The following is a 21,943-nucleotide window of genomic DNA, read 5'->3' as shown; positions in this document are numbered from 1 at the left end:
TGCAGCTGCTGACTTTTAAAATAAGGGCACTTACCCGCCCAGCGCGCCCGCGATGTCGGCACCCGGAGCCGATCTCTCGATCGTCTCTCGGGTGCTGCCACCGCCATCTTGGGTATGGGAATCAGGAAGTGGAGCCTTGCGGCTTCATTTCCCGGTTCCCTACTGTGCATGCGCAAGTCACGCTGCGCAATAAGGATGGTCCCCGCTGTCTCTGGGATCCGTGTGTTTCCCAGCAGACAGCGGGGTACCTTCGGAAAGGGGCGTAGATTCTGCGGAAAGGGGCGTATATTCTGCAGATATCTATGCCGGAAGTGGGTGCAGATACCTGTACTGTACAGGTACCTGCACCCCCCTGAAAGGTGCCAATTGTGGTGCCGGAGGGGGGGAGGGTTCCAATGAGCGGAAGCTTTAGGGTGGACCTCCGCTTTAATGACAAGGCCATTTTTTGCGATACAGCACTGCGTCCCTTTAACTTATAATTGCGCGGTCATGCGACGTTGTACCCAAACAACATTGACGTCCTTTTTTTTTTTTTTCTCTCCACAAATAGAGCTTTCTTTTGGTGGTATTTGATCACCTCTGCGGTTTTTATTTTTTGTACTATAAACAAAAAGAGCGACAATTTTGAAAAAAATAATAATAATTTTTTACATTTTGCTATAATATCCCCCAAAAATAAAAAAATATTTCTTCATCAGTTTAGGACAATATGTATTCTTCTACATATTTTTGGTAAACAAAAACGCAATAAGTGTATATTGGTTTACGCAAAAGTTATAGCATCTACAAAATAGGGGCTATATATTTATGGTGTTTTTATTATTGTATTTTTTTTTTTCATTTGTAATGGCGGTGATCAGCGATTTTTAGCAGGACGCCACCATTGCAGGGGACAGATCGGACACTTTTGACACTTTTTTTTTTTTTTATTTTTTATTTTTTTTTGGGACGACCATTGACATACAGCGATCAGAGCTAAAAATAGCCACTGATTACTGTATAAATGTCACTAGTAGGGAATGGGGTTAACACCAGGGGCGATCAAAGGGGTTAAATGTGTCTTAGGGAGGTTTTTTCTAACACTGTGGGGGGAGGGGACTGATGGAGTAGAGAGAGATCGCAGTTTCTGATTACTAGGAACAGCAGATTTCTACTTCCCTGGCAGGACAGGGATCTGTCTTTTTACATTGACAGATCCCCGTTCTGGCTCTCTGAGGAGCGATCGCGGGTTGCTGGCAGACATCGCTACCGCCGGCCCCCCACATCGGCTCCAACGTTGCACCGCGGGCACCTCCGGTGGGGCATGCTTCCCCTAGAGCCCTTAAAGCAGGCGCCGTACAGCTATGGTGATTCGCGCAGGGGAGCCAACCTGTTGCTGTGTAACAACGGCAGCTGGTTGGCAAGTAGATAATAATAAATAAAATAAAAAATTAAAACAATACATTCACAAAATGAGAAATAACACTGGCCTTATATTAGGCAAATGGCCACCAGACGCATAACCATCGGATAGGGCACAGCTGACGGGTTTCAAGAGACGTGCCCTCTTCCTCAGAGCTCTGCGATTTGCGTTTTTGCATTTTCTTGGCCAATTTGTTGTTGGGCAGATGAAAAAATACAAATTGCTGCAAAAACGCATTACGTACTTTTCTGCAGCTTCTCCATTGAACTATATTGAACCAAAAAAGCACTGCTTTGCTTTAAAAAAACAAAAAAAAAACCCTTTTCAAACACGCAGCGACTAAAAAAAAGCATAGATGCGAACGTGTCCCATAGGAAACCATGTAAATGATCCGTAGTGCGTTTCTGCAGAAAGCACCAAAAAACAGTAACTTAATGGGGTTAAAAAAAATGAAAATTAGCCCTTTATAGTACAAAAAAAGCAAATCACTCTTGTAAGGGGTTAATTTTTTATTACTGTAGAACAGTGAAGGTAATAATTACAGTAGTGATTATTTGCACTTTTTGTACTATAAAGGGCTCATTTTAGTTTTTTTTTAACCCCATTATGTTACTGGCTGATTATGAAAATAGTAATTGATTGATTTCATAATGGATTAGTTGTTTCAGCCCTATAGCAAACCAATCAATATATACGCTTATTGCTAATTTTTAAAAAAATTTTTGTTTTACCCAAAATATGTAGAAGAATACTTATCGGCCTAAACGGAGGAATTTTTTTTTTTTTTTTTATATATATAAAAAAAATGTGGGATATTTATTATAGCAAAAAGTTAAAGTTATTGTGTGTTTTTTTTTTTTTTTTCACAATTTTCACTCTTCCTTTGTTTATAGTGCTCTACTTGTGGGGGTGGGGGGGGAGGACGTCACTTTTGTTTGGGTACAGCATCGCACGACCGCGCAATTGTCAGTTACAGCGACGAAGTGCCGAATCACAAAAAAATGCCTTGGTCAGCCAAATCTTCCGGGGCTGAAGTGGTTAAAGCCCAGCTGAACTCTCCTTTTAAATTTTAGCTAAATTATATTTCATGTGCATCAAAACAGAAGGTTCTCCTATCCTAAAGTTTGCCTCTCTTTGCAAGATAGCCACATCAAGAGAGGGAATAGTCTTCCCCCTAGAGGAGGGTGCTGCTATCGGTGTGAAAGCAGCGGCTTATCTGCGGCAATCTGACATAGCCCTCAATTAAGTCACAACTAAAGCTTTGCAATCAGCAAAGCTTGTACTCCCTGTTGATTGGAGATCTCTTGCTGTCACGCAGAGGGGGAGGAGCCATCTGTCTGACTTCCACATTGAGACCACTCTTCTCTGTAGCATTATGGCTCAGGACATACGTTTTCACTTCTGGATGTGGCTGATCAAGGAGAGACAAAATGTATAACCTTGATCACATATTTTTATTTTTTTATTTTATTTTTTAATACAAACTGAACTGTTTTAAGTTAACTTAATAGCAGAGCTCTGATGGGCTTCTATAAAAATATCCCCCCCCAAGTGCACACTTCGACTTCCAGACCCCAAGTTGGTGCTCTGGCAGGCTCCTCTAGTATTCCACTATGCAATGTGGCCTGTCGCTATTTTCCATTAAATGTGTAAGTGCCAGGATCTAGATCAGGGGTGCCCAACCTTTTGAAGAGCGAGGGCCACCTAAGCGACTTGGTAATCGGCAGCGGGCCGCAATGAGCGGAGCGGGTGCATGTCAGCCCACTCTACTTCCTTTTATTTTTTATTTTTTGCGGTACGGATTGGAGGTAGGCATTTGTAAATGGACAGAAGTTCATTTTGGATCTGCTACTCTTTTTAGAGGTGAATGGAGGGTCCAATTGGGTCAGACTGATCGAGTGAAAGGGGCCTATGGCTCAGTGCAGGTAACCCTCAGGTGCATTGCTCTACACCTGTGGATCAGTTTGAAAGCAGTCAGTTAACCACTGCAAAACAGATATGCCCATATATACACTGTGATTTTAGTAATAAACGTACTATTAATAACAGTATTCTATTCCATCACAGAGCAGGTGGTCGCGGGCCACATCAGAGGGCTCCGCGAGTCACATGTGGCCCCTGGGCCACTGGTTGGGCACCCCTGGTCTAGATGTTAATATCTCATAATTGCAGAAAGCCAGTTTAGTGCATTGAGCTCTGGTGGGGTTGCTCTCATAAAGCAGGGTGTCCCTTAAAGATGGGGGGGGGGGGGGGGTACTGGGTAAAGTCCAAGTATAAAAAGATGTAATAAAAGCATAATCACGAAGGGTTATAAATTCCAAAAGTTTGTTTTTAGCTCATATCTAGGTGAAATGAAAAATCAATGTGTTGCAGGGGCTCTGCCACTCCTCCTCCTTTTTATCAGGGTTTAAATACTGCATGAATGTCAAGTTGGAGGACTCGGTGAGAGATTGTTGGACATTTTAGTATTCCTGACATCCATCAGGTTACAGTCGTTTTTCAAGTGGTCACACAGCCTACATTAAAGTGGTTCCACCACGTCAATACCGGGCCTATTCTGCCACTTCTCTCCTGCGTGTGAAAATCATCTTTTTTTTTTTTGCTAGAAAATTACTCAGAACCCCCAAACATTATATTTGGGTTTTTTTTTTAGCAGACACCCTGGGGAATAAAATGGCAGTCATTGCAACTTTTTATCTTGCACGGTATTTGCACAATAATTTTTCAAACACCTTTTTTTTGGGGAAAAAAAAAGGTTTCATGAATTAAAAGAATAACAAAACAGTAAAGTTAGCACAATTTTTTTTGTATAATGGGAAAGATGATGTTACGCCGAGTAAATAGATACCTAACCTGTCGCGCTTCAAACTTGCGCACACTCATGGAATGGCGCCAAACGTCGGTACTTAAATCTCCATAGGGGACACTTTGAAACTTTTTTTTATTTATTTATTTATTTATTTTTTTTACAGGTTACCAGTTTAGAGTTACAGAGGAGGTCTAGTGCTAGAATTGTTGCACACGCTCTAATGCACGTGGCGATACCTCACATGTGTGGTTAGAACAGCGTTTACATATGTGGGCAGGAGTTGCGTGTGTGTTTGCTTCTGAGCGCGAGCTACCAGGGACAGGGGCGTTAAAAAGTAAAATAACTTTTTTTTTTTTTTTTTTTTTTTTTTTTTTTACACTTTTTTTTTTTTTTTTTTTTTTGATCACTTTTATTCCTATTACAAGGAATGTAAACATCCCTTGTAATAAGAATCTAAGTGACAGGTCCTCTTTATGGAGAGACGCGGGGTCAGTAAGACACCAGATCTCTCCTCCAGGCTGGAAAGCATGAGATTGAAAATTCACTGATCTCATGCTGACAGCCACGATCACGGCTTTGTCATCATAATGTCACGCCCGGGCCTCTGACGGTCATAGAGATGACTGGTGACCATCTGGTCACCAGAAATCTCTATCGTAGTCATCCGGCGCCGGCCGAATCTTTCTCCGGGCTCCCCGATGGCACGTGAGAGCCCAGAGAAGCACCGGGTGACGGCGGGGGGGGGGGCAGGCGATGTCCTTTCCCCTCGCCTATAAAAACGATCAAGGGGGCGGAACTGCCGCTATGATCGTTCTTATGGTGCACAGAATCGCCAGCTAGAAATGATATCTGAATGATGCCTCTAGCTGCAGGCATCATTCAGATATACCCCTCACAAAGTCGAGGACGGAATTTTACTATGGCCCGGTAGGGAAGTGGTTAAAGTGCTAGTAAACTGCACATATTTTCCATTGAGGCATCCTTTTTGGATTATGATAAATATAGATGCAGCGCTAATAAAGTGAAAACAATATCGATAATAATTTGAAACAAAACAATGATTAAAAAAGTAATCATGAAAAAAACCCTCAAACTGAAAAAGGAAGGCAGATGCATACCACTTTTTAGCTTTAATAATTTATTGTGGTAAGTAATATACCGGATAAATCGTATATAATAATGAAACCGCTTATTAAATTGCAGCACTAAAACATATGCGAAAAATAAAGTGAATCTTATTAATTTGCAATTCAGTGATACACAAAAAAACCCAGTCCAATTCCAGTGAAGATCCGTGCAATAAAAAAAAAAAATCAGCAAAAATCCATATAAAATGTGTAAATAATACTCTAAATATTAATATAATAATTGGTGAAGAAAGATCCTTTTATCTAAGATAGTCCACACCCAAGTGAGTGATAAATCTCCTTACCGACTAAAAATGACCACCGTTGGGTAGTCTCACCAGGCACAGGGTATTCGGTCTCCCAGAAACCTATACCGGTGTCTGAAGTTGAGGCTATAATCGTGGCACAAAAACAAAAGATGCTCCCATGGTGTAATAATAATAGAAAAAAAAATGAGCCGAATGAATTGCACTTATAAAATATTTCAGCCTTCATAAGCGTAATAACAATGTTGATCAAAGATGGAGATTGCTGCGTCTCCACAGGCTTCCTACTGCTTGCTGTTTGCTTCCCAAATTACGTCAAAGGCTCCACCCTATGCGTTTCGTCACGATAGGCCGTCGTCTGGGGATTGGCCCAGTCTTTTTGGATTGCTGACTCATCTACACAAACTGATAAACTTTTCTCTTCTTTTTTTTTTTTTGTTGTTGTCCCTTAAAACCTCTGCTGGAAGTCTCAGCCGGCTGTGTTGGTTCAGGTTTCCAATATGGAGACTGAAAAAAATGAATCTGTAGGCGTATTCAAACTCTGGTTCTGTTTGAGACCCAAAATCCTTATAGCTGTGCATACTTCCAACCACCAATCTTTTCTAGGAATGGTGAAGCACATATGGAGGTTTCTGGGGATGCCCTTCTACACACAGCAGTGAGGAATTAAATATTTCAGATGAATTGTCCAGCTGCCTGACATCGCTCTTCTCAAGGGAAGAATTTGGATCTAAAAATGTTTCTTAATACTGTATACTTTTTTTGTTTTGTTTTTTTAGGATGTGCCCCTTATCAGCCTAGCAAACATCTTTCACAATGCCAAACTATGGAACGACGCCATCATTGTCGCCACAATGGCGGTAGAAATAGCTCCCCATTTTGTGGTGAACCACTTCACACTGGCCAACGTGTATGTAGCAATGGTAAGTGCAGCCATGGCAGAGAACCGCATCTGCAAATTTTTGTTTCTTGGTGGAAGGATGAGGCAGAAGATTCCCCTAAAAATACTTTCCTTCTCATCCAATGAGGGGGAACGGGAAGCCTTTAACGTTTTTGGTTATACTGCCACCTACAGAAAGATTGAACAGTGGCAAAAAATAAAAGAATATCCGCTGTAGGCCAGCCTAGGATAGACCCTTCCACTACCAGCAGCGGGTCTTGTTTTTTTTTCCTGCTAGTGTCCGAGGAGGTCGGTCATCTTTTCCACAGCCCTGCTCTGTTAAAGACCAGCTTACTTTTTTGCCAGCACATTTATTTTTTTATTTGGGCTGTGGGTTTATCTCTCAGCCATTGCTTCTTTCAGAAAGTCAAAGTCCCATTTTGTCCTCCCCAGATGGACTGTGTAAGGAGTGCACCAGCTTCTCATTCCAACATCTGTAGGTGGCTCAGGCACCATATAAGTTTGTTCTCAGGGATGTGGCATCCATCCTTCCTTGTCAAGGTGCAATCTACAAACAGCGGCTTCCCAGATATGCAAGGCCGCCGTCTTGTTTTTCTGGCCGCAAGTTCTCTCATTTCTATCAGGTGGAAATTTTGGCTTCATCTGATGCCCACTTCAGGTAGAAGGGTCCCTTTTTAAAAAGGCTGTTTGAGCCGCAGGCAGTCCCCACTTTTCAGAATTGATTGCTGTGTTCTGCTTTAGGATATCCCAAAGGTTAAAGGCTTCCTGTGTGCCTTAAAGCGGAGGTCCACCCTAAAGTGGAACTTCCGCTCATCGGAACCCTCCCCCCCCCCCCCCCCCCCCTCCGGCGCCACAATTGGCACCTTTCAGGGGGGAGGGGGGTGCAGATACCTGTACAGTACAGGTATCTGCACCCACTTCTGGCATAGCTATCTGCGGAAAGGGGTGTAGATTACGCCCCTTTCCGAAGGTCCCCCGCTGCCTGCTGGAAAACACACGGATCCCAGAGACAGCGGGGACCATCCTTATTGCGCAGCGCAACTCGCGCATGCGCAGTAGGAAACCGGGAAATGAAGCCGCAAGGCTCCACTTCCTGATTCCCATACCCAAGATGGCGGCAGCACCCGAGAGACGATCGAGAGAGAGGCTTCGGGTGCCGACATTGCGGGCGTGCTGGGCGGGTAAGTGTCATTATTTTAAAAGTCAGCAGCTGCTGTATTTGTAGCTGCTGGTTTAAAAAAAAAAAAAAAAAAAGGCAAACTCCCGCTTTAACAGTACTTATAGCAAAATCCTTTTCTTGGAGTCCATTGGGGGACGCAGGTCCCGCCCCTCTGTTTTTTTTTTTTTTTTTTATTCATGCTCTTGGTACTGCTTTCCCACAAAGCTAAGATATGCTGATGGGTGGAGGGGTTTTTCTGGGCTGGCGTACAGTTTTTTTTGTTTTTGTTTTGCCAGTGTGTAAACCTCCTATACCAGTGATGGCGAACCTTGGCACCCCAGATGTTTTGGAACTACATTTCCCATGATGCTCATGCACTCTGCAGTGTAGCTAAGCATCATGGGAAATGTAGTTCCAAATCATCTGGGGTGCCAAGGTTCACCATCACTGTCCTATACGTAGTGGCATAACACAATGGGTAAAGATTTCTTCTCTTCTATCAATAGTTACATAGTTAGTCAGGTTGAAAAAAGACACAAGTCCATCCAGTTTAACCTTAAAAACAAATAAATAAAATAAAAAATAATCGTACAATCCAAATACCCAATATTATGCCCACAACTGATCCAGAGGAAGGCGAAAAAAAAAACCCCCAGCAGACTCCAGGAAATGTTTTTAAGGGCGAGTAAGAATAATTTGTCTGTACTTGCAGGCCTTTAATGGGATACAACATGGGAAAATATGCATGCATTGCGAATAGAGAGAGAGATTATATATAAGCTAAGATCAACACATAAAACTTAGGTGAGATAGTCCAAAGCAAGAAAACAACAACAACGTGGTTATGCACGCAGGGCAGCCAATAGAGAATGTCACATACCAAAGACACATACATACACACACAAACAGCAAGCACATCCCAATTTCATTTAAAGATGGAAGATGTGGTTGAGCGGACACATACCTGTGGAGAGACCGAGAAGGAATGGTCAGGTGAGGCAGAGATTGAAGTGCATATCACTTGCAGAAAGAATCACTGATGCTGCGTACACACGACCAGACTTCGTATCGTATATCTGCTGTCGTCGGACAATCCAATCGTGTGCGGGCTAGTCCGACCACTTTAAAAACAGATGGACCTAGAAATAAAACATGTTTCAAATCTATCCGATGGACTAAAAATTGGGAAAACCCTTCGTGTGTGTGCTGGTCCGACGGACCAAATAGGACGCAAGGGCAGCTATTGGCTACTGGCCATTGAACTTTCTTGTTTAGTCCCGGTTTACGTCATCACGTTCAAAACGAACGGACTTAGTCCAGTCGTGCGTGGCCAAGTCCGCTCGTTCACAAAGTCTGTCAGGCAGACAGACAGACCTAGTCCGTAGAAAAATCCGGTCATGTGTACGCGGCATTAGCGATAGAAGCCTTAAAGTGGAGTTCCACCCAAAAAAAAAATAAAAAAATTCATTAATGTGCATGGAAAAAAAAAATACATTTTAGAGAAATGTTTTTTTTTTTTTTTTTTTTTTACTCACCTCTTTAATGCTTGTTGCTAGGGAGTCCCTCGTAATCTGCCTCCTTCGGCACCTGGGCTCTTGACATGACTTTCCTCGGTGCAGGAAGGGAGATCGCCCAGGTGATTGTGCCGCCGAGGGGTGGGGGGATGGGGGGGGGTGAGATGCACGGGGCTTCGATCACTACTATTTGTAGCTGCTGACTTTTAAATTTTATTTTATTTTTTTAAGCAGAACTCTGCTTTAAGGATAGAAGCCCCATGCAATGTGCATATATATATATATATATATATATATATATAATTATATTATTGTCTCTTTCCTGTCTCTAGATATCTCTCTTGATATAGATATCGGTATCTATATATGTCTATATAGATATCTCTAGATATAATGTCTATTATAGAGATTTAAAATTAAATTAAAAGACAATATATTGCAAATAGAAACCTTTTTGGGGACGGTTTGATTTGTGAATTGGCAACATTTTTGTGTGTGCAATTAACACCCGGTGCATTCTTTTTTTCCACCACTAGGAGGAGTTTGAGAAAGCGATGCGATGGTATGAGTCTACTTTGGAACTGCAACCAGAATTTGCCCCAGCGAAGGACAGAATTCGTGCCATTCAGTGTCACCTGTTAATGAAGAAGGGGAGGCGTTATCCTTAAAACCCCCGTCTCTACTCATGTATAACCCATAACTATTTTTTAATGTTATTTTACCAAACAGTTAAAGAGCTTTTACCTTTTTCAGTGTGGGCGGGCCGCCCCGAAAAAAAAAAAGGTTCAAATTGCTGCTTGTTATCCTACACAGGAAAAACGGGGGGGGGGGGGGGGAGGGGGTTTGCTGATCAAAAATAAGCTAATTAGTCCGGATGGGGTCGCTGGACAAAGGACTTGATGGAGGACAAGAGGGATTGCCAGATATTTTCTCGTTTTGCACTTTTGTTTTGGTCATCGAGTTTCCATCCTACCCCTTCAATCACTTGTATCATTTTCCTAAATGCCCGTTGCGATTTTTATTTTATTTTTACTTCTAGAAATGGTTATTACTCTGTGCAACAGAATTTGACTCAAGTTGAGCTTGATAAATAATAATTTTGTTTTTATTTTTTTACACAAAAAAAAAACGAATGGTCTCATTGGTCCAGGTTGTAACCTTCAAGATGATACCTCATTTCTTCTTTTTAAATGAAGAAAAAAAAAAAATTGGTTTAACCCAAAGAGAATGTTGGGTGTGCAAGTACAAAACGCACATAACTACACTTAGCTGGCACAAAGCAAATCGTCTACGTGCAAAATCTCTGATCTTTTTTGGAGTCTCAATTTGAAGGTTTGTTAAAGGAAAACTTCTCTTTCCTGAAAGTAAAACGAAAGGCAAAACTTTTTAATTATTTTTTGGATAGAGTGGAGATGGATTAAAACACCTGCAGGGGCGGACTGACAACTCATGGGGCCCCCGGGCAATAGGAGATTATGGGGCCACACAGTATACACACACACACAGTATACAATCACACAGGTTACACATACATGTACACACGGTATACACAGACAGACCAAAGGATGTCGGTAAGGGACATTTCAGAGGCAGATGTAAAAAACCAAATTTTTAGATGCTGTCCCTGGTTTTACTGAGGATGGTAACCCTGATGGGGGGCCCCCTAGTGGCCCGGGGCCCTCGGGCAGTGCCCGAGTGGCTGAATGGTCAGTCCGCCCCTGAACACCTGTCGTCAATTTATTGCTGTCTGTGCCCCCTGTTAGACCCCTTTCACACCGAGGGGATCTTCAGGCGCTTTAGCGCAAAAAAATGGCGCCTGAAAAACTACCTCCCATTCATTGGAATGGTTGCTTTCACACTGGGGCGGTGCGCTTGCGGGGTGGTAGAATAAGTCCTGCAAGCAGCATCTTTGGGAGCGCTTCAAAAAATGCCCCTGCCCATTGAATTGAATGGGCAGTGCCTTAAAAGCATTTTTAAAGCGCCGCATAATTGGGTCTTTTTGTCTGGTTGTCACGTGACCTTAAAAAAAGCACCACAAAAGCGACCACCGCTTTAACGGCTGTTTTAGCAGTGATTAAGTGTGATAGGGGTCATGGGGAGATTCGCCCTCTCCATTTGTCTAAATTTTGGGTTGCCCCCCCCCCCCCAGAAAAGTAATAGGGGGGAAATCTTCCAATGGGGACACTAGTTCTGGTGACCTGGGGGTCCCCAATGGATTCCCTTTAATTTGCAGGGATTTCCTCTCACTTCCTGTTTTGGCTAGGGGACCTTAAAGGCTTTGTAAACTCTTGTGCATTCTATGCATTAAGGTGAAAAAATTTCTGTAGTCCTGCAGCCCCCCCAGTGCCCCCGTTTTACTTGCGTTTACTTTCTTCTCCCCGGGGACAAGCACACCGGCTCTAGCTGGTGTCTCGTGTACTGATTGGATAGATTAATAGCAGCATAGCCATTGGCTCCTGCTGCAGTCAATCAAATCCAATGATGCGCGGGGGGACCAGGGCCGAGTCCTGCTTTCTGTGTCAATAGACACAGAAGCAGGACACGTTAGCACGCCCGCACGGGTGCCCCATAGGAGAGTGCTTTTCTGACGGGGGGCACTCGATGCGGGGAGGAGCTACTAGCGCCGCTGAGGGACCCCCAGAAGAGGACTGCACAGTGGAGGTAAGTATGACATGTTTAAAAAAAAAAAAAAACACGAGGGTTTAGTAACCCTTTAACAGCAGAATGTACTCTGCCCATGTCCCTCCAAAACCTAAAGAGGAAAAAAGTTTAGGCTGAATTTGGACTATATTGCAAACGTTAGTAAAAATTTACAGCCCGGTCCGTCATCTACTGCCAGTGATTGCATTTACAGTTTTAACCACTTGCCTACATGGCACTTACACCCCCTTCCTGCCTAGGCCATTTTTCAGGTTTCAGCGCTGTCGCACTTTGACAATTGCACGGTCATGCTACACTGTACCCAAACACATTTATTTTTTATTTTTTTTATCATTTTCATCACACAAATAGGACTTTCTTTTGGTGGTATTTAAACACTGCTGTGTTTTTTATTGTTTACTTAGTTGCAAAATTTACTGACAGAAACAAAGTAGCTTTTCTCCTTCACTGATGAGGGGGCACGAATAGGCTGAACTGGTGGGCACTGATTAGGTGGCACTGATGGGGAGGCACTAATATGCCGCACTTATGGCCACTGATATGTGGCACTGATGGACAGCTCTGATGGGCACCGAATGCTGGCACTGGTGGGCACAGATTGGTGACCCTGTTGGCTCTATATTGTAATCGGGGCACTGATGATCAGTGCCCCGATTACATGTGTAGATGTCCCTCTGCATGGAGATGCCACTGATCGGAGCACCGATTGCCGGAATCTCCATGTTTACCAGCTGCAATTAGACACAGGCGATCACATGGTTAAAGGGCCGTGGACGCGGCTCTTTACAGAGATTGGGGTCGCGCCATGTCCTAGCAACACGGCGTGACCGCGATTGCCGCACGCCCCCTGAGCGCCTGTTCTGGGACCGCCGTCATATGAAGGCGTCCCAGAACGAGAGCCACACCGCCCCGCCGTCATTTGACAGTTAAGTGAAGTTTTCTACTTGTGCTTTCCACATGACACAGGGACTGTTTGGGTTTTTTTTTTTTTCATTTTTTAGTAGGTGTGCTTTTTAACTCAAGAAAATAATGGAGTTCATTTTTTTTTTTTTTAATGGACAATAATTAAAGATAAAAAAAAATGATTCACAAGAAAGGACTGAACTCTTTCCACTTACACTGGGCTTGCATCATTACCTTCCAAGGAATGGTCCAGAATCTGAACTGCTCAGGTAAAGCTGGCAGCTCGGAGTGCTCTTTCAACATGATTTCTTTATTGGCTACATATGTAAAAACACAATGCTGTAGGCGCCAACGTGTTTTGGCCACATACCCTTTCCTTGGGTGAATGCTACAGCGATTTCCAGCTTCCATGAGAAACGCACATACAAGGTGGACCAATGTATGTTAAAATGGCACACAAAAGTGTTTTAAAAACTGGTACATGTAGTCTGAGATGCATCCTGCAAAGAGGTCGTATTCCATTAATTATACCAGGATGCATGTCATACTACATATACTAGTTTTTAAAACACTTTTGTGTGCTATTTTAACATACTTTAGTCCACCTTGTATGTGCGTTTCTCATGGAAGCTGGGAATCGCTGTAGCATTTACCACTACTAAAGTCATCACTACTACTGTCCACGTCCCACGCTGAACAGCTGCTGTTCTGCTTCCTGAAAGGGCACGGGCACCATTCATAGAAAATTTTTTATTTTTTTTCCTCAATTCAAAGTCTTCTCTTATTGGACAAGATGGAGATTGTGAATTCACCGCCCCCACTTCTCTGCCTCGTCCAGTCTGAGAACGTTTTGCATTCAATGGGAAAATGCTAAATGTTCCCTAAATCAGTGTTTTTCAACTCGAGTCCTCAAGGCACCTCAACATGTTTTCAGGATTTCCCTCACATAAAACGGCTGTGGTAATTACTAAGGCAGTGAAACTGATCAAATCCCCTGTGCAAAATAATGGAGTGCCTGAAAACATGACCTGTTAGGGCGCCTTGAGAAACACTGCCCTATATGGTTTCTGTGCCACACAAGAGAACTCCTGGGTTTGCAGGGCAGCCGCTTGGCATGGGACCTAGGAGCTAGTGGAGATCGCTGTGGTAGTGGTGCATTGCCCATCTGGTCATAAGAATGCTTTCAACCCACGATCTGGTGATCTTTACTGTGCAGCCCTGAACCACACTTCCTTTCCTTCAGGAAAGTCTTCTTCGCATTGTGCACGCGGTCCCCCGCCCCATTCATTTCTATGGGAAATGGCCCTACTTACGGCGGTCTCAGGCACGTGCATGGAAATTGGTCATTACTTTAAAGTCGATGTAAGCCATAACTGAATAACCTTTAGTTTGCTCCTAGTACTGTGTATTATAAACAGTTGAATTTGTTTAGTAACCTTTTTTGTTTTTACCTTTTTCATCCTGTGTTGCTGTATCTCGTGCAGCCACTTCCTGTCCACGGGCATTCCAGTGATGGCATTTTTTAGGGCAGGGTTCCTAGTGGTGACGACGGTGGACAATGCCTGGGGTAATGTGTGTTTGGAAAATGGCCACCTGTAGTTGGGGTCAGAGCATTGTCATTGTGAAAAAGCACCCTCCAGTTCATCATGGTCGGTTGCATCTGGAAGACTAAATGTACAGAGCATCCAACCCGACCTTTACATCAGATATCATCAGCCCCCCCCACCCTCCCTTACACTATAGTGCACCCCTCTTACCTTGTACTTCTGCCGGGAAGAAGCTGGGGGGAAGGCCTGGGAAGCAGAAAGGGCAGAGTCTGCAGAAGGACCGGAGGAGGGCTGGTGTCAACTGCCAGAGTCTGCTGAGTGCTGAGACCAGGGAGTGCCACTGCTGCACAGAGAGGTGCAGGATCTGTAGGAAGTTCTGTCCTCCTCTCTGCTGCCGACTCCTGAGATGGCGAGGAGGATGGCAGAGATGAGCCTCTCTCCGCAACTGCACAGAGAAGCGCAGGATCTATAGGAAGTTCTGTCCTCCTCTGCTGCCGACTCCTGAGATGGCGAGGAGGATGGCAGAGATGAGCCTCTCTCTGCAACTGCACAGAGAAGTGCAGGATCTGGCATAGGAATTCTGTCCTCCCTCTCTGATGCCGACTGCTGAGACCAGATGGGGCGAGGCTAGGGGTTGCCGTAGCTGCAGGAGAGGTGCGAGAGCCACATGCAATGGCCTGGTGGGCCGGATTTGGCCCACGGGCCTTGTGTTTGACACCTGTGCCTTGGGGTAACATTAAAATGTGATGCTGAGCCTCCGTGATTGAAGGGACTGAAATCCAATGAATAAGAGGGGGAGGAAAGGTGGGGGGTAGATGATGCTGGATGTCCTCCAGCGATGAAGCGAGACAGTTTTGGTTTTGTTGCAGCTTCTAATGCACTTTGTGAGAAGCTCTGGCTTTGCATAGTCCTTAGCTGACCAATGGAAGTTGAACTATATGTAAATCCAATCCCTAAAATCCCATACAGACTTTTAACCCATTAAAGGATCAGGTCACCTTTCAGAGCATGTTATATATTACACCCGCAATTCGGGTGTAACATGCTCCAGACCTGACCCCCTCAATCACACCTTCCCTTGTTGCAAGTGAGTGGGTGGGGGGGGGATCTTCTCCCTGCACCCGCTGTTACCTTTTGACGGTAGCTCCGCCCACGCAGCCTGCATCATTCACCACAATCTGTAAATGAGAGAACTACAAGTACCGTCGTCCACTGCGGCGGGCGGCTTGTAATTCTCAATGAACTGCGAAGGTACCGATGAGCGTTCTCGGGCTTCCACCTAGACAGCCGCGTCTGCGATCTGCAAATGAGAGAACTACAAGTAACATTTTAACAGGAAGACTACAAGTGACCCTTAACACACCTTGCCACAGACACGGTCCACTATTGTCACCCGTCAGGAAATCCACCCTGAGAAATGGCATGGAGCCATTGCTGGAGTGCATGTAGCCAAGAAGTGGCTACAACAAAGCTGCAGGAAATCGGCAATAAGATGCAGCAAAAGAGGAACTGAAGTATGTTATTTAAAAAAAAAAAAAAATTGCTTTTTTGATCCATGGTGCGTTAGCAGACTAAAAGTCGCTCCGTTTTTGGGTTTACATTTATTTTAATGAGCAGCCAAACTCACAAGTGGAAACTTTCGATTTTTCATAGAGAACAGTATAGGTTTAGTGGGTCAAGTTCTGTTTGCACTGGTAAAAAAAGAACCTGTGATTTTTATTTTTTTTTATTTGTTTTTATTTTTTTTAATGAGGCTTCAAGATTTTCCTCCTTGTTTTATTAAAAAAAATTATTTGTTTTAATGCAATGTTCATATCCATTTTCCAATCATTAATTGTGCTCCAGTCATACGTGTCGTATCCTCCCATCATTCCCCCCCCTTGCTGTGAAACGGCCTTGCAATAATTCGCCGGGTTCATAGTATCTCGGCAGTCAAATCTGTACAGGGCACATACTTATTCCAATAAAAACTGTTCAACATGAGCTTTCCCCGCTTTGTGTGCTTTTTGTGAAATGACTAATAAAGTCTAACGCTGTCAATCGGCAAGTCGCATTATAAAGGAACGCTGTACTGATACAAAGGTTTGTGGCCAGCTGGCCTCTGCACCTACATGAGCTTGGTGGACTTCTGATTCCAAAACCATGGGGGGGCGCCTCACTCGAGTATTTACCTATACGTTTTTTAACCACTTGAGGGCCGGAAAATTTGCCCCCCTTAATGACCAGGCTGTTTTTTGCGATTCGGCACTGCGTCGCTTTAGCTGAAAATTGTGCGGTCGTGCGACGACATACCCAAACAAAATTGATGTTTGTTTTTTTTGGTTTTTTTCTTCCACAAATAGCACTTTCTTTTGTGGTATTTGATCACCTCTGCGGTTTTAATTTTTTGCACTGTAAACAAAAAAAAAACGATATTTTGAAAATAAAAAAATAAAAAATTTTTCTATAATAAATATCCCCCCCTTTTTTCAGTTTAGGCCAATATATATTCTTCTACATATTTTTGATTAAAAAAAATTGCAATAAGTGTATATTGATTGGTGTGCACAAAATTTATAACGTCTACAAAATAGCGGATATATTTATGGCATTTTTATGATACATTTTTTTTTTTTTTTTTTTTTTTTTTTACTAGTAATGGCGGTGATAGTCAATTTTTAGCCGGATTGTGGTGGACGTATCGGACACTTTTGACACTTATTTTTGGACTATTGACATCTATACAGCGATTAGTGCTAGAAAAATGCACTGATTTACTGTGTAAATGTCACTGGTAGGGAAGGGATTAATGCTAGGGGGCGATTAAGGGGTTAAATGTGTTCCCTGGGAGGTATTTCTAACTGGGAGGGGGGGGGGGGTGTGTCACTGACTGCGGGAGCAGAGAGATCGCTGTTCCTGATCCCTAGGAACAGACAATCTCTCTACTCCCCTGTCAGAACGGGGATCTGTTTGTTTACATTGACTGTTCTGGCTCTCTGTAGAGCGATCGTGGGTGGGCGGCGGACGCGCATCGGCTCCCGTGCCGCGGGCCCGCTGTAGCTGTTACAGGGACCGGTTATGGCGAATCGCGGGAATGAGCCACCCTGCCACCGTATAATGGCGGCGGCTGCTTGGTAAGTGGTTAAGAGCGTTTTGTGGAAACTCCCTACAGTACATTTAATATGGTTTGTTTTGAGTCGGTGGGTTTTTGTTAGTTTTTTTTTGTTTTTTTTTAGAAAGGGACTTTATTCCTGCAGCAGGTTGCATTTTGCATGTAATAACTTCAATGGACCCGTACCATAGATGCAAACGTCGCAATTTGACGTGTTTTACAGTTCTGTTCGTGGAGTGCGACTTTGCAGCCTTACATTCTCTCCCACTCAAGTGACATCAAAGTAGTGCAGGAACCTTTGTGTCCAAAGTCGCATGTTCGAGTTAAGGGCTAGGGTTAAATGTTAGGGTTAGACCACTAACCCTAACAATTACTGCTAACTCTTGGGGCACTTTTACACTGGGGCGGGCGTTGGCGGTAAACGGCGATATCCTTAGCAGCGCTTTACCGTTGTTTTTTCGGCCCCTAGCAGGACGCTTTTAACCCCCACTAACGCCCGAAAAAGGATTAGAAGCGCTGCTTCGGCAGCGCTGCCCATTGATGTCAATGAGCAGGGGCGCTGTAGGATTGGTGTATACACCGCTCCTACAGCGCCTCAAAGATGCTGCTTGCAGGACTTTTTTGAGCGTCCTGCCAGCGCACCGCCCCAATGTGAAAGCCCTCGGGCCTTTCACACTGGAGTGAGAGGAGAGGCGCTTTGCAGGCGATACTTTTAGTGCTATAGCGCCTGTAAAAAGCCTCAGTAGCCTAACCCCAACATGCAACTTTGGACACACAAAGGTTCCTGCACTACTTTGAGAGCTTAACCACTTCAGCCCCGGAATATTTTACCCCCTTAATGACCAAGCCATTTTTTGAGATGGGGTAGTGCGTTGCTTTAACTGACAATTGCGCGGTCGTGCAACAATGTACCCAAATAAAATGCATGTCCTTTTTTTCCCCACAAATAGAGCGAGCTTTTGGTATTTTTTCACCTCTGCCGTTTTTATGTTTTGTATTATAAACAAAAACAACCAAAAATTTTGAAAAAAAAAAAGTTTCTGCTATAAAACCCACCCAATAAAAAGTTTTTAAAAATCTACTTTTTTTTATAAATTCTACATATTTTTGGTAAATAAAAAAAAATCCCAATAAGCATATATGTTGATTTGCAAAAGTTACTGCGTCTACAAACTATGGAGTATTTTTATGGCTTTTTCATTTTTATTTTTATTTTTTTTGCAGGACTGCGACATTGCAGCGGACAAATCTGACCCCTAACTGACACTTTTGACACTTTTTGGGGAACCAGTGACATTACAGTGATTGGTTCTAAATATATGCACTGTCGCTGTGCTAATGACACTGGCAGGGAAGGGGTTAACATCAAGGGCGATCAAAGGGTTAAATGTGTGCCTAGTTGGTTAGCATGAACACCAGATCTCTATCTTCTCCCCTATTAGAACAAAGATCTGTCTTGTTTACATAGGCAGATCGCCATGCTGCCTCCCTCAGGAACATTCGTGGGTGGCTGGGGGACATCAGGTCTGCTGGACCCGCTGTTTGGCTCCCCCCTCTGTCCAATCGGTGTGCCATTGCGCCTCCGGCGGCGCGTATACACCCCACTGTGTCTATTGCATGAAATGATGTGCAGGTGCGTCGTTTCACCCAATGGAGCCGACCTGCCGCGGGACAAGTGTGGTAGGTGGTTGGCAAGTGGTTAAAGTGGCATCAAAGTTGCACTCCATGGACAGAACTGTCATACTTTCCTATTAGCCAAAAAAATAAGGTAGAATGTCAAAATTGCACCGGAAAAAGGCCTATGCATGTTGTGATTGATGCTTTTTTTCCGGTAGATATTTGGACATGGTCTGCGTTTTTTTTTTTTTTTGTTTTGTTTTTTATTTTGTTAATCGAGTGCAACTTTTATACTACTTGCCGACTGCCTGCTGCACTTTTACTGTGGCAGGTCAGCTCTATTGCGCCTATACGTCATTTCGTGCAATAGACACTTGGGGGTGTGCACGTGGTGCCGGAGGCACAATTGCACGCTGATTGGCTCCCCCTCTGTCCAATCAGTAGGTCCGGCGGCCCCGGTGTCTGCCGGCCAGCCGCGATCGTTCCCGAGAGAGGTAGGAAGGCGGTCCGCATGAGACTCCAGTGTTCAAGTGCCGGTGAAAGGTACAGGTGCACGGTCCATCCCGCATATTGCAGCAAACTGAAGCTGTACGTTGATCCGGTTGGACGGTTGTTTAGAAGGAGCCCCGCGCATCCGTGCTATTTTCAAAATGTGACAGCAGGTGCGGGGAGAAGATCCCCACCAGCTGCCAAAGTGGAGGGTTGTGGGGGGGGGGGGTCAGGGCTGATGCATGTTAAACCCGAATTCCGGAATGTGACATGCTCTTAAAAGGTCCAGCAAGAAAAAAAAAAATAGCACAAACGCAGCACACCAGCAAACCGACAGTCGCTTAGGTAAAGGCCAGGCCCACTGATGCGTTTCACCCTGCCCACCGGACTTGATCATGAAGTCCAAAGATCAAGTCTGGTGGGTGGGGTGAAATGCATCGGGGGCATGGCCCAGAAGGAGCTGGGCCAAGGCTGCTTTCCAAAACGACTTTCAGGACAGCCACCCGAGAGAGATCATGGCTCCACCTCCCACAGGAAACACCTCCTCCATCAGAGCTTTTTAAGGGAAGTCTCCATGCAGCAGCCTCAGTTTCTTGTGTTTCCTGCAACCTGGAGGAACACCTCCGGTGGGAGCCATGATCTGTGGGGTGGTTCTGGAGGTCTTTCTCTCACCTAGGTTTTCTTTTCTGGGAGCTGGTCCTCCCATTTGCCTCCCAGTGTGGATGGTCCCATGGGCTCTCTCTCCCCCTTCCGTGCTCGGGGAGAGCCAGTACATCGGGGGTCCTGCTTCCCTGGCATCAGAGTGGCGGCCGCTCCATGTTTGGATCTCCCGTGTGCAGCGCACGCTGCATGGCGGGAGAGCGGTCATCTATTCTCGGGCGGCCGAGAGAGCTCGGCTGCGTCCTTCGGGAATGGGGGCGGGACTTCCGGCGGCGCGCCGCATCATTTCCTGGCGCTGAAACACAGGGGGAGAGAGGAGGACCAACTGGTGCCTTATTTCCGGTCGGGCGCAGCGGCATTTTTGAATCCCGGACCGGCGGCAGTGGTTCTGTGTGCGCTGGTCTGGATCCTATGCTCGTGTGTGTGTGTGTGTGTGGGGGGGGGAGTGTTCACCCTTTTTTCCTCCCTCACTGGTGGGAGGCCTCCTTAAAGTGATTTATGCTACTTTAGGTATTGAAGAGGAAAAGGAGCTCTCCTTGCACGATCGAATGTATGCGGGCTTAGGAGATTCCAGATCTCGCATCTTCCTGATGCATTCCCTGGTGTCCGACATGATTAAAAGAGTGGTTGGAACCAGAGAAAAAAAACCTTTTTTTTTTTTTCCAGAGCACACAGGAAGAGGTTTCCTTTTGAAGATAACCCAGAGCTAGTTTGGAACAAGGTCCCAAAGCTAGACTCAGCCTTTTCTCAGGTTTCTAAATCAACGGATCTAGGTTTTGAAGATATGGGCACGTTGAAGGAACCTATGGATAAGAAGATGGATCTGCTTCTAAAAAGGTCCTGGCAGTTGGTGATGATGAATTTGAAACCGGCCATGGCAATAACCTGTGTGGCAAGAAATCTGGACCATTGGGTTAACCAGTTAAAATCTCACATTTTGGCTGATTCCCCTAAATAGGAGATTCTGGATTCCTTTGCTACTCTGTCTGCGGCAATTGCATACATTGCTGATGCCTCGGCGGAGTCTGTCCGCATGACAGCCAGGTCAGCCGCCCTGACCAACTCGGTTAGAAGGGCTTTGTGGCTGAAGACTTGGCCAGGGGATGCGGCCTCGAAAAATAGGTTATGTGGCATACCTTTTGCGGGGGATTTGTTGTTTGGTTCAGAGTTGGACTCTATTCTAGACGGACCGGCGGATAGGAAAAAGTCCTTTCTGGTGAAGAAAAAAACAGTGCAAAAGGCGGAGGATAGGACACAAAACAGGAGGAAGTCTTGGGCGCAGAAGCCCAAGGGTAATCAATCAATCCTCCTGCGTCCACCACCAAGCCGCAATGACTCTCTAGTCAAGGTAGGGGGGAGACTTCAAGGGTTTCTCTCTGTGGGAGGCCATTACTCAGAATTCGGTTTATTTTGAGGATGGTCTCCCAGGGTTACAAAATCGAATTTACAGAGTTTCCCCCTCAAAGATTCCTGGTCACCAATGTTCCCAGGGACCCGGTCAAGGCCCTCGCTATGAAGTCCTTAATTCAGAACCTGATGTTTCAGGGGGTCGTTTGGCCGGTCCCAGCAGAGTAACTAGGCCAGGAATTTTACTCCCATGTGTTCCTGGTCAGGAAACCTTCGGGAAAGTTCCATCTTATTTTGAACCTCAAGGGTCTAAACACGTTGGTGCAGTACGAGAGGTTTCGGATGGATTCATTTTTTCTGTCAGAAACCTCCTGAACCCGGGATGCTATATGGCATCCGTAGATTTACAGGATGCGTATCTCCATGTCCCGATTTGGAGTGGATCTCAGA

The 21,943-nt window shown here is 44.8% G+C and overlaps 1 protein-coding gene across 1 annotated transcript in view; it reads left to right on the top strand.

Annotated features, from left to right (window-relative positions):
* The window catches only part of TTC17 (tetratricopeptide repeat domain 17), a 128,305-nt gene extending 112,033 nt beyond the window's left edge, over positions 1–16,272 (top strand). The window contains exons 24-25 of the mRNA XM_077453522.1: positions 6,384–6,527; positions 9,715–16,272. Of these exons, the coding sequence (XP_077309648.1) occupies positions 6,384–6,527; positions 9,715–9,846 (276 nt within the window). The 3' untranslated portion in view covers positions 9,847–16,272. The remainder of the gene's footprint in view (positions 1–6,383; positions 6,528–9,714) is intronic.
* The last annotated feature ends 5,671 nt before the right edge of the window (positions 16,273–21,943 follow it).

Source organism: Lithobates pipiens, unplaced genomic scaffold (genome assembly GCF_037356315.1).
Source record: "Lithobates pipiens isolate NorthernLeopardFrog02 unplaced genomic scaffold, aLitPip1_a1.2 Scaffold_24, whole genome shotgun sequence".
Taxonomy (NCBI): Eukaryota; Metazoa; Chordata; class Amphibia; order Anura; family Ranidae; genus Lithobates; species Lithobates pipiens.
This window is presented reverse-complemented; position numbering and strand designations above follow the sequence as displayed.